Below are 13,169 nucleotides of genomic sequence, written 5' to 3'. Positions count from 1 at the left end.
AGTCTTCTTGTTATAACCACTCAGTTTAGCAAGTTACACAGTAGCTAGACCTATGTCATTGATTATGTACAATATGTGACAATATGACAAAGGATACCTCCTGTTGCTGACAACTCATGCAAGGAAAGAGGGGTATTTTAACCTTTTTTAACCAATTCTCAACAAAACACCTCAAAGTGACCTCATGACTGTGCTGCCAGATCAGCATTGTAGACCAGTGTAGTTTGTATGTCCCATCAAGTCAACCAAAGCCAAGAGAAAGTAACAAAATGTCTCATACACCAGCAAGCATATCTACAATATGTTTTCAGGAATATGAATACTCAAACCACAGTTGTTGATTCATTTATAAGTTATCACTATCATAGGTTATCAGAGAAATAGCCTAGTATGAGTATGGGTCTGAGCAACCATGAAAAAATTAATGTATGTGCTTCTACTACGTGACAGCACACATGCCTCTTTCTTCTATCTATAGCTTTCTTCCTGCTTCCTGAGGTGTGTAATCAAACAAGGAGAGCTCAAAGGGCATTTTTGATGGCACCACTGATCTGTGTACTGTAGACTATGTTCCCTCACACGAATGCAAAATGTCAGTAAAAATGAATATGTAGTGCACAAGTGTCTCGGATAGAAATACATCGTAGATTGCTAGAGACCATTTCATATGCATACAGAAATCGAGGAAGTATGATTATTCCCAAACTCCAGTTTTCATAATTTCATTGAAAGGTAAATGGTAAAGGTAAATGTAGTTTTCATTCAAGAAGAGTGCGATTCGAGACCCGGGAAAAGTCACGCCTGAAAAGTGAGGCAGAGAGCGGAGTTCGAAAAGAATCTAGACACCTATTTACATACTCGCCCTCGAGGTACATAAGCGCACGAAAGAAGGGGTAAGTGGATAGTGACAAGCCGTGACGCCTTGGCAACTGGTCAACACGCAGGAGGGACCAATCAATCTTTAACTTTTTTCCAATCAGACGACGACTACAGCAACAGGTAAATTATTCGAACTCCTGTTTTCCTGATAGATCAGCTTCACTACTGTACTCGCTGTGTGTATTCGATGAGAGTTGAACCAGCATGGCTGCAGGCAACTGAAAGAAAACCCTACCTGAGAAATAAGTATGACCACTACTTTTCCTTTTGCAATGTAATTACTTGAAGGCAAACGTTTGCTCATTTTACAACGGGTAAGTGATTGCAAGAAGCACATCATTTATTCTGCAATGTGCATTAAGGCTGTGGACGTTGAACATTATGTAAGGTACGTGCTATGGGAAACGGATTCACCATCAAACCTAACTTTCAAATTTATGACGTGGACCGTGTTCACTATGCGCATAAAGATCGATTATTTCTGTCTCGAAAAAGGATGAGTAAAGTGTTAAACAATTAAACTCTTCGTGGTGTCTGGACATGCCTGTTGAAGGCGTCATCCAGATGTTTCGGCTGATAATTATAATAGCAAGAGATTGCCCTTTGTGCGTTTTTCTGGTCATTAAGCTGCTTATTTAGCTTCAAGACTGTTAGGATAAAGTGTAGATGGAACACGATGTGAAATTATAAGATCACGCGTAAGGCTGTTCCACGAACTTGAACTAGACCTGATTGGAGCGTGCTCAAAGCGTGCGCTTCCAGCGCTACCGTGGTTACAAAATAGTTTGCAGTGTTTCCATGCAAGCAAGCGCATGCCCAAAAGTAAAAGTTTAATTGCTACTTTGTAAAGGCTGATGTTTGCTGTTTGCCATTATTGAGAAACGCCTGGCAAAGAATTTTGCTATTCATTTGGCAGTCGCAACAATCTCCGCGATAGGTTTTGGTGGATTACAAGTAACTTCTTGGATTAGCCTATGTTATCTTGACAGATTACTTAATGTCTCTCAAAAATGTGACCATCGTTAGTTAGAACATTTGAACACGTGAGTACAGACAAACGTACAGAAGCTAGGCTACTCATCATTTATCTTCACCTTTCTCTTATGACAAGCCGTTCGCCTTTAGTGGCGATGTATAGCCAGGTCAAGACCGCCGAATACCACAGTGAAGTGAAGGCGTTCGTTTCCTCTTTTCTGAGAATGGGATGCATTCGTGATTTATGGGGATGAAAGAACTAGTGATTAATGCGACTATAAGCTTTCGACGTTGCATCGCTGCGTGTTGCTCCACTCTTGGGCCTCCCGGAGGAATGTGTTGCTTTTTGCAAGGCACTTTGTCAAATGATAACCCATGCAACATTTAGGTCACTCCTTGGGGAACATGTTAACCCTTCAATGTGGTTTTTACTTTAAATGTATTCAGGGACTTTGCATTTTATCAATACCTTTTTGGAGAACTATCTCCAAAAAGTGTGTGTGGCTTTACTTTTTGCCCCTTGATTTGGCCCTGTCGAAATGAGGTCCAGAAAGTTGTGTAATGACGTAGGCATCAGTCAAATCCTCCGAGGTAGAGACCATAAGTGAAATTAAGGACCGGGGGAAGACCCGTTAAGGCTCTGCATCATAGTTTTCAAATGATTCAACACGGATCAGTTGTTGTATTATATGAAATTAGCCTGAACCATAGAAGTGTGTTTTATATCATTTTACAGGGTTGCATTTTTTTTTTTTTTTTTTGCGTAGCTGTGTTGTGCACATTTGATCAGGTACCTTTTCAACCCCTTGGAAGTTGCAGAGGCTGCTTGGTGATCCATAGTCTGGGCGAAATGTCAGGTGACCCCTCCCTATGTACATGTCCTCCAGGGCAAAGTCCCTGCCCACTGCTTTATCCCTCCCAACACTCAGGCAAAACTTTGATGTGGCCTCCTATTGTGCTCTTCCCTCTCAACTTCGCCAGCTCGCTCATCTTAACAATGGTGCGAGCTTTGACTGTAGGCACACACTTAGGCATAGGCAGGTGCGTTCATACTCACACACATTCATCAGGTCAGAGAAAAACTAGACACTTTGTTCTCTCTACTCTTTTCTCCACGCAGTTGTTGGATTTGTGTATATGTGTGGATGTGTTAGGTATGTGTCCAGACTTGCATGTTTATGTTTGTGTGTGTGTGAGAAAGAGAGTGTGTGTGTGTGTTATTGGGCTGCATGCATGTATGAGTGTAGCTTTTTGTGAGGGAGTGCTACCATAATTGTCAGGATGCATCTGGCTGCCCTACCTCCTGTGGCAGGAGTCTGGTGTTAATGGGTTTTGAGTGTGCCGCGGTCACAGGGTTCAGCCTCTCAAGATGATGAAAGTGGCTCAGGAAAGACACGAGGGGGGCTTTTCAGTCGCACACAATTGGCCATAACTTCTCGTGTCAACATAACTCCCCCAAGCAGTGCAGCCCGACAGTGTTAGATGGGTTGGCTTAGCTCTATTTTGGAGTGTTTTGTCTGAGATTATATGTCATAGCTCCTGAAGAATTTCATCTTTAGTCAAATTGTTTCAGGTGATTTTAGAGCCGCGGAACAGCAACAATTTCACCAAGTGTAGCTTCCACTTTTAACTCTACTTCTGCAACTTTATTTTCTTTTTCTGAGGCTGAAGTTTTAAAACAACGTCTGATGAATAACAGCCTTGGTTTTGTTTGAATATGTTGTGCAGGTGACATATTACATAATGAATCTCAGAAAATGTGTGCTTTTGTGTAATTGTATAGCTTCTTCTTCCACCATATCTGTACATTTTTGCACTTTTCATTCATTCATCATTGTTTATTCAGGGAGAATTGACTGAGCACAGGGCTCTTTTGCAGCAATGCCCTGATTGAGGCTACATAGTACAGAAGAACAATAAGCAAACCATAACAAAACAAAACAGACAAAATAAAAAAACACATTAAACAACTCAGAAATTAAGTATAAAAAAAATATAATAAAAAAAAAATAATAATAAAAAAAAAAAAAATTAAATCAGAGAATCATTTAAAACAACAGCATTGAGGCACATCCTTATTATCTAAAAGGCTCTTAAATTGGTTGACAGACAAATACTTGGTTAATTTCAACTCCACTTGAATAGACACTTCATTACACACCAAAAGTTGGTGAACCCATTTTATGTTTTACTTATCTGATGCTTTTAGTAATTAGATGTTGTCTTAACTGCAGCAGGCCGTGATGAAGGGTTGACCTCAGTCGTCTTCCCTTTACGCTTGTAACACTTTTCAAGGGTTTGGTAAACGACGGAGATGAAAATCTATTCGTCTCCTGAGGGTGCACTGAGGTGTGACCTTTAATCCCTCTCCGGGTTGCCGGACAAGTCTGGTCTGGTCCTCCGTGCGCTAAAGAACAAGCTGCCGTGACACAGGCGTAACCTCTCACCTCTATCTCGGCACAGCTGTGTTGTGGGGCTTTCGCATTTTTGTGTAGATTCAGATCAGGTTTTAGACTGTACACCATATTAGCGATCTGAAGAAGTTGTTCTCTTATTTTACCTACAATGTTGTATTTTGTTTCAGTGTTGTTGTTGTTGTTGGTATTTATCATTTTAAATGTATATTATTGTCTGATTGCCACCACAGATTGCCAAACCAGCAAAGGAACTTGGAAGCAAAGCTCAAAAGTAATGCCATCCAACAAATACTCCTCCGCCATCATGGCGGAAAGTGACAAGATGACCGCCACGGTAAGAGGACCTGTTTTTTATGTCTACTATTAAGAGGAGATAGAAATGAATGCAGAGGGTGCTCTGAGTGGATGAATCTAGTCACATCCCATCTACATTCAAAGCCACATGTAGTACACAGAATACACATCTGTGTGGTGGTGAGTGAGATGTTCCTTAAGCAGGGTTTGCAGATTACACACTGTTGCCCGCATCCTTACGTAGGAGGGTTCATGTAGTGGCCAAAGGTGCTATAATAAGCTTGGTTCTCTTAAAGAGAGAGGGTGCCACTGCAAAAAATATCGGACACATTTTCTGACTCCTTTTCTGTTTCCAAATTTAAAGGAGCAGTTTGTTGTTTTCAGCTGGTCTGGAGGCATGTACGGCAGATGTATCAGGTTCATAAACTAAAGCATCATTCATACAATAAGCATGGGTTTGCCCAGAGTTTGAGAGCTCAGAAAGATAATTTCAGTACTCAGGAACAACCTGCATGGCCCACTGACAATAGAGAATACATCACCAGAATGGATAACTTGTTATATTCCAAGTGTACGTTCAACACTTGAAGGCTTTTCAGTTAGAAAAAACACACTAACGGTTTAAGGGAGTTTGGCTGTATGCAGGAGAGCTGATAATACTGTCAACCTGGGAATGTCTTCTTCAGCTGTCAGCTTGCTCACAGCTTGATTTGGCTTGGCCTTGGGTTACAAAACTGTTGCATCAGCACCACGGAGTTCACAATTCAAGCTTGGAAGCCTCTCCTCTTGAGCCGGCAATTGTTTTCATCCTCTAGTAAATCATTGAGTAATTTCGTTGCTTGTCGAAGATAGCTGGGTGTAGTGGAGGGAGCAGTGATCTAGCCCATCCCCCAGGAGATGTGCTCCGTGAAGCCCTGTGCTGATACTGAGCTCATGGCTCTCTCCGGGATTCAGTCTCTGCACTCAGTTTTTCTAGAGGAGATGATAAGATGTGAAATTGAGAAAAATCCAGACTCAATTGTCCTTAACCTCCCATTGTTCCTGTTGTTCTCTCTCCGTTATGATATATCCCCTCTTACCTTAGCACAGTGCTGAATTCACGCTGTATTGTTAACTGGCTTGTGGGCTTCAGAGTCTCTTTGTAGACTCCTTTCTCTCCACTACTGTCCTGTTTCTCATCCTGTCCGTTCCCTCTATGCCTCCCTACATTTCCTTGCTGGCCAGTTGTCAGGCCTCCAGCCCCCAGACATGCACAATCCATTGGCCTCGCCGAGCAAACTGGCGCCTAGAGCTGGACATCTGGCCAGGGCATCCCTTGGCAGACCACAGGCAGCTGCAGCCCCAGAGATGGAGGAAAGAAAAGAGGAGGGAGAGCATGGGAGGGGTGGCACGAAGGCACGCCACAGTGGGATCATTATGTGCTCTGCACAGACCGCTCGGAAGAAGCAGAGTCCTCATAGTGTGTTAGCAGAAGCAGCTGAGCTTCAAAAGTACCAGCTAATGTTGGGGAGAGTGCAGCTTTTGAAGTGTCACAAGGGGTCTTTTCATTTAGTTTAAGGGAAACATGGCCTCCAGCTGAAATGGTTACACTCTAGTTGGCCTTGAACGAATAGCCTACAAGTTTTACAATACAGCCTTGGAGAAAAAAATCAGTATTTCTTTGCCATCAGTTCAAGGGATCTTTATGGAAGGAGTGGTCTTTATTTTTGTATTTTTTTATAATGGCTTTTTTGGATGACAAAGACATGCTTTTTATCTCATGTCTTAACAATTGTTACATACTCTGAATTCATGGAAGCATTTCACTGTCAAAATTAAAATGGAAATGTAATCCTAAATTTGAATTCAAATTCGAGTTTGGGCTCAAAATAAAAATTCCGAGCCGATGGCATTTTCATTTTCACAGCCTTCCACCTCTCAGTCAGCCAATCACGGCGGGACTACAGCACGCCAAGCAGAACATGTGACGTTTTTTAAACATGACGATATCCTGTGATGAATTTGTATGGCAGGTCTCCCTACTGCCCTTGGTGGTGGTGCAGAGAGTTGTTCTGCCATGGCTCTCAGCTTGGCAATAACAATGCTTCTGTCAGTCCCTGATAAGGCCGAGAATTCTGCCACATGCTCAAGTAAAGTTTCACATTGATGAGGTGTGCATGTAGAGTCGCCATTACCACTCTCTTCCACCTCATCTACTACTCAGCAAATTACTCCGACAAGCTCTTCAGTCACCAAGTTTAAAAAAAGTCATGAGAGTGAACCAGACAACATTGCAGACATTCCCCATCCATGGCTCGAAGAATGATTCTTGAAGAATGCGTTGCGTGTTGTGCCAAGAATTCTTAGTCAAACCTGGAAAAAACATACAGGTAAAAGGCATCTTTTCTGTCATTATCCGTATTTTTAAAAGTACTTTTTACTTTTATACTTTGAGTACATTTCAGATCCCTTTTTCACCTTTAAGAATGAAGAAATTGAATCAGTACTTCTACTTTTACCTTTCTTTTTTCTACACAAGTATCTACGTATACTTTAGGCTTTAGGTAAATAGCCCTCCTTAAAAACACCTGCTGTACAGGCAGGTACTGGCACGCAGGCAGTGTGCTACACTATAATTGTGCTAGTTAGATAAGCTTTGTCGGAAGAGCATCCTAGAATGTGCAGCTAAATCCACCCTATAGTATACAGGATTACAGTTAATCATTAGTCAGGATACTGTACCAACAGCTGCTCCAACAGTCACTCAACTACACAGGGTTATGGAAATCAGTGTTGCATGGGAAGCTGGTCACACAGCAAGTGTACTTCACCAGCTTGGGGTTAAACAGGAAGTTAAATAATTCTGCCAGTGAAATTGGAACACCTTTTTAAGTGTGATATGCTATGTGTTGTGGCTAGTGAACTGGGTGAATTGGAGGGTGGAGTGTACACTACTTAAATCTACACTTGAATGTGTTACCTGATGAGGCTGTATTTACACAAATATTGTTCCTCACTGGTCACGAACAATCCAGCTAAACAAAACAGCGTCGCTTTGCTGAAGCTACTTGTGGGTCAAAGGCTGCATTAAACAAAAGTATATTCGTGTATTTTGAGAAATGGTTGGTTGAAAGGCTGTAGGATGGAATTTTGGGACAAAAATATTAACCTTAAGATTAAAAGCTGATTTTTTTCTCTTCCTTTGATCTTTCACTTCTGCCTGTAGCAGAAATAACTAAATTTCATCACTTGGAAATAACTGCCTGGTTATTCTTAGTCATCACACCTTGGAGCCCAGGTGAAACACTTTGTGCCGGCATATTTGCTGATGACTCAACAGAAGGGAGTGGGCAGAGGAGGGGGAACGACAGAGCAGGGGGACTTTCTTCTCTCTTTTCTCTCGTTTCTCTCTTTCTTACTTTCTCCACCTCTTTCAGGTTTTACTGTAAAGCCATGAACTTTACTCAAAAGCACAATTTTCAGGTTTCAAGACAATTGTGTTGTGCTGGATTGGTAGTCATTACGCCACTGTTGGTGTTTGAGAGGTAGGGCGATATAAGTGTTCTGTGTTGTGTGTAGGTTTGGTGTATAGGTGTGCATTCGCTCATGCACTCTTTGCATGCGCTCTGAATTGGCCAGTGCCTGTGTTTGCAGGTGCCTTTTTAATGCAGTGCACTGACTCACTCTCTCACCTCAATGAGATTGGCAATTGACACAGCTGTGTGGTGGACAGAGAGAGGATATGAGGATGCACACTTACTCTTTCAGCTCCTGTCGGCACTTGTCACTCCACATGTCAGAATTTCCACGGAAATGGAGTGAGCGTCTGCAGGCCCACAGGCCGAGAGAGAGAGAGAGAGAGAGAGAGAGAGAGAGTTGGAAAGTCTTTTGGGAAGTGTGGATATGTACAGGCGAGATGTTTTAGCCCTTCTGGCCAGGCCGCTCCCACACTCGTGTTTGGGCTGAATGTGTCTGGTGGGAAACGGTCTCATGAAACTGTCACATGGCAGCACCAGAGTTTTGAAATCTGAGGATGTACAGTTTGTGTGTTGTACAGGTGTTAATGGTTTGTGTGTGTGTGTGTGTGTGTGTGTGTGTGTGTGTGTGTGTGTGTGTGCAGGCTTGGACGATATGTGTCCGTTGTATCCTTTGGCATACAGTGTGGATGTGCCTGTGCGCAGTTCCCAATGCCTCCCATTAAATAGCCCCAAACATTTGCTATGAGCTTTACAGGGGATTATTCATCATCATTGTTTTATTTACTTACACATTTCTGCACACTTCTGTACAGTGTCTGTGATCAAGCATGTTTCATAGTGGCATTTACTTTTTAAATTTTAATCCAAAGTATGTCCCTGTATGAAGATGGGTCATTTTTGTAGGTAATTTGGGTATGTACTGTAAGTATATGCTTGCGTATCACCAAATGTGTGTGTGTGTGTTTGTGTGTGTGTATGTGTGTGTGTGTGTGTGTGTGTGTGTGTGTGTGTGTGTGTGTGTGTGTGTGTGTGTGTGTGTGTGTGTGTAGGTAATGTAAATCTGTGAGAGTTTGTATGTTGTGTGGCGCACAGCAGTGATGCTGAGAGAGGATTTTCAGCCACCTGGGCCTTTGCCTCAGCTTTTCCTGACTTTCTTTTCTTCCGTCCTTCAATCTGACAAAAGCCGACTTTAGAGGAATCTTATGGGGCCCCTCTCCCAGCTCCCAGTGAGGCTGTATGGGCAGGAGAGGAGGGGTGGTGGGGAGGCGCGGGGGTGGGGGTTAGGGGGGAGGCACAAAGGCGAGGAGCAGGACTGAATGACTCTCTAAACTGGTTCACCCCTGTTCCGTACATCAGCAGCACCTCCTTACTTGCTAACCACCCTCTACCCCACCCCACCCTTCTCCAGAACCAGACCCCAACTACTCTTTGCAGGAGAAGGGGCGCACATGTGCCGCTGTGTGTGTGTGAGAGAGAGAGAGAGAGAGAGAGAGAGAGAGAGAGAGAGAGAGTATATCTGAATGTTTAGATAAAGAGAGGAGATGGAGCGCCGTCATGATTTGATGTGTGTTTTTTGGCCTAAAAGCTTTGTTTGTTTTGGAGAGGGACCAAGCTAGGAATTATCACTTTGCTGTCACTTACTACCCATAAACACCTACAGTTTAATATCTGTAGCTCAATTCTGTCTCTTTAGAGCACCAGCACACCCAGCCCGATTTATAGCTTTGCGTTCCTGTCTTTCTGGTTTTACAGATTTGGTGTGATTTTATAGGACTTTCACTGGTGGTTTGTTTTCCGTGAACCATGATGTGATCTTTTTGCCATACAGGTTTCCTGAGTCAGATTTCAAAAGATCACGACACCTCATTGAAGAAATCTGAACCCTTTACCTGGTTTTAAAGAGGATTTAGGTGGTTGAATGCATCTCTTACCTTAAACTTCTTTCACCTGTAGCTGTGGTGCATGTTCTTGTTCTTTTGATTCATCAATACATGATTCATATGTTGTAGAATGTCATCTGACGCCACACAAACCTAGGTAGCCCAAGTTTCAGAAGTAATATGAATGTTTCTTTGTCTAAATGGGTCTATGTGGTATTTATAGAGCCTGTTCTTTATCAATAGGTATGTGCATTTGCTGATTTTTGCTGGTGAGGTTAAATACCAAGGTATTGAATGACACATATATCTTTGAAAGAGACATCCTCATTGGTATTAAAACATTCTGTTCTGTGCCATAAAAGTATGAACTGTTGGTTAACTGGAACTACTTCAATATTTTGGCTCAGCACTAATGTGCTACACCCCCCCGCCCCCCCCCGCCCAAGGTACAGTAGAGCAGGGCAGGGCTGGGCTGCGGGGTGACTGGGTCCACGGCAAGGCCTGGGCAGGAGGGACACAGGGGCTGTGAGCGCAGCGGTGTGTCTGTCTGGAGCTTGGGGGGGGGGGGGGGGGGGGGGTTGTAGGGGCAGAGGCAGGGGCCGGAGCTGAGGGGGGCGAGTGCAGGGGTTGGGGTAAAAGACGGTAGATGGGGCTTGCTCAGGTCTAATCTCTCTAATGAGGGAGGCGTATTCACCCTTCCCTCAGGCCAAGCCTTTTCTTTTCTTTCATCAGTGTTTTCTCTTTCTGCCTCCGCTCCCCCCACAACCCAGCTCCCCGCTCTGTTGCTCTCTCATTTTTTCTCTCTATCTTTCTCTTTTTGTCTTGTTCTCCCACACTGGCTTGTGCCCCTTCTTGCTGATGTGTGTTATGTTTTCCGAGTCCTGTCAACAACAATGACTACTGTATGTATTTCTATTGAAATGACTTATTAGTGTGCTGATATGTAAGCTAAACTGTCTGGTCAATGTGTCTGATCATGTCTGGATGAGGGAGACTCCGGAGTGTGAGAGAATGAGAGTTTGTGTGTGTGTGTGTGTTTGTGTGTGTGTGTGTGTGTGTGGGTGTGCGTGTGTGCGTGCATGCATCAGCCTGCTCTGGCAGTGGCGAGTGGTGCTGAATCCGCTGTAGCACAGCTGCGGCGTGAATGATGTCTGGCATTCCAGCGGAAGATTCCAGATATATGTGACAGCGGTCCTCATTGTTCCTGCGGCACAGCCGAGCTTCCTGAGAGCCAAGAATGAGCCCCCTCCTCTCGGGCCGAGCTCTGCCTGCTGGCTCGGGATCCCCTCGCCCCTGCCACCCCTCACTCCTCAACCCCTGCCTGCTGCACACGGCTGGTGTTTGGAGACACCTTGTAAATGTGCTCAGTGCTTTCACTTTACACGCTGCAACTTGCACACGTGCTTATGAGCAAACAGCGCGGAAGACTGATCAAGGATTAAGTCGCAACAAACTTCTGAATGCAATGCAGTGGCATATGATCTTTGAATAAGCCCTTCGACCAGGTGTTAGTGAAGCTCCTTATCATCATGTGGCGAGAACAGTGGATTATCTGTCCTCTTGCATGCGTCTGTTGCAGTTCAACGGCACTCGCCTGCTAATGCTACCTAAAAGGTAACATTTTAGAATGGTGCTTGTCATGTTGTAACATGGCCGGTGCTGGCAAGACATTCATCCCTCCGGTCTCTCGGCAGCCAGGCAAAGGCAGAGAGTAAGAGAGAGAGAGAGAGAGAGAGAGACACGGAATGTATCCATGCCAGAGTGGGCGGAGGAGGAGAGGAAATTAGATCAGACGAAGAAAAGACAGGAGTGATAATTAAAGATGTGCTGAGGTATCGCCATGCCAACAGCTAGTTCTCATGATTCATAATTCAGACATATATCTATATATATATAAATATGTGTGTGTGTGTCTGTGTGTGTGTGTGTATATCTGGGAAATTATTTTAACAGGCCACCTATACAACTAGAACAACTAGGTCATCATTACAGTTCAGCAGCAGAGCCAATCAATTGAAAAAGCCAGAATAGTAGACACAGGTTTATCAGAGGTCAGAGGTCAGAGGTGCCTTGTGTAGTAAGGTGTAGTGCCTCGTCAAAAATGTGTGAGGTGCAATCTACACAAAAACAGTGTAAATTACTGATGTGTGGGAAGTGTAACATATTTCTATACTTCTAAACATACTGTAAGTGGTGCTTTGGGTTTTCTAACTGCGGTCCTTCTGTGGCCCTCAGGCTGCAGTAAATGGAGACGCGTTGGCGGTGGAAGGGTCAGAGAATGACAGCGGCCTGAAGATGGCCAGTGAGAACAGCCCTCTGACGGCTGCAGAGCCCCCCTCACCTTTCAGCCCAAAGCAGAATGGAGATGCCGCTTCGCCCGCCGGTAAGAAACCCCCTGTCTCTCTTTCTCTCTCTCTCTCTCTCTCTCTCTCTCTCTCTCTCTCTCTCTCTCTCTCTCTGTCTCACACACATACTTCTTTCGCATTACCAGGGTTCCATCACACATCCTTCCTCTAGATCACTTTGTAACTGAGCTCATATCACTGACTCTGAATACACGGTAATGCAACTAAATGCTGTAATAAATCAAATCCTAACCAAACCAAACCTGGCAAGAAGATGAGGCTTAACATCCTTTACCTCAGCAAAGGCCTATGCATCTTTTTTCACTTCATCCATATTGATTCATTTCTAATGAAATATCCAAATGTGGCATCTATTGTTAACCCCCTAGACTGCAGCTCTGTAGAATGGCCTGTATTAATCACGTCTGCTGGAGCTCTGCCAGTGTCCTCTGCCATGGGCTTACTGAACGAAACCAGTTTAGTATGCTCCTCGCTGTTTAACTAGGGGGCCTTTAGGTTAACTTTGGTTGGTGCTGGACCTGAACAAAGATCATTCAGATTCAGAGTGTCATTGCCGTGGGCTATTTTAGGGAGGCGCACCATAAAGCTGGTAGCCATCACATTTCCACACAGCATTTTCTGATCTCTCCTCCATCCTCAAGGTTGCCACCCGAAACCCCCTCAGCCAGACCGTGACTCTCATCACTGTCAGCTCTAAGGCCGGGCATCCTCTCTCATAATACTCCCATCATGACCTGCTTTTTACATTTGCTGTCTAAGGTTCCTCGCCATAGTCTCCCTCCAGAGCAGCCATGTTGACAAGCCTCTGTGCTGTCTCTAGACACACTCTGATCAGTCCCACACAGTCAAGGAAATGACAGATACTTACACAGACTTACTTTACTTACAGTTTTATTTAGG

General features: G+C 44.0%; 1 protein-coding gene across 4 annotated transcripts in view; it reads left to right on the top strand.

Annotated features, from left to right (window-relative positions):
• The first annotated feature begins 497 nt into the window (after window positions 1–497).
• Window positions 498–13,169, top strand: part of dnmt3bb.1 (DNA (cytosine-5-)-methyltransferase 3 beta, duplicate b.1) — a 32,224-nt gene continuing 19,552 nt past the window's right edge. For 2 of the 4 annotated variants that reach the window (XM_031566085.2, XM_031566084.2), the window contains exons 1-2: window positions 3,955–4,605; window positions 12,139–12,286. In XM_031566085.2, coding sequence (XP_031421945.1) covers window positions 4,420–4,605; window positions 12,139–12,286 — 334 coding nt within the window. In that variant the 5' untranslated portion in view covers window positions 3,955–4,419. Of the gene's footprint in view, window positions 1,126–3,954; window positions 4,606–12,138; window positions 12,287–13,169 lie in introns of those variants that run through there. The other 2 variants (XM_031566086.1, XM_031566087.2) reach the window with 2 other exon arrangements.

This window comes from Clupea harengus, chromosome 4 (genome assembly GCF_900700415.2).
Source record: "Clupea harengus chromosome 4, Ch_v2.0.2, whole genome shotgun sequence".
Taxonomy (NCBI): Eukaryota; Metazoa; Chordata; class Actinopteri; order Clupeiformes; family Clupeidae; genus Clupea; species Clupea harengus.
This window is presented reverse-complemented; position numbering and strand designations above follow the sequence as displayed.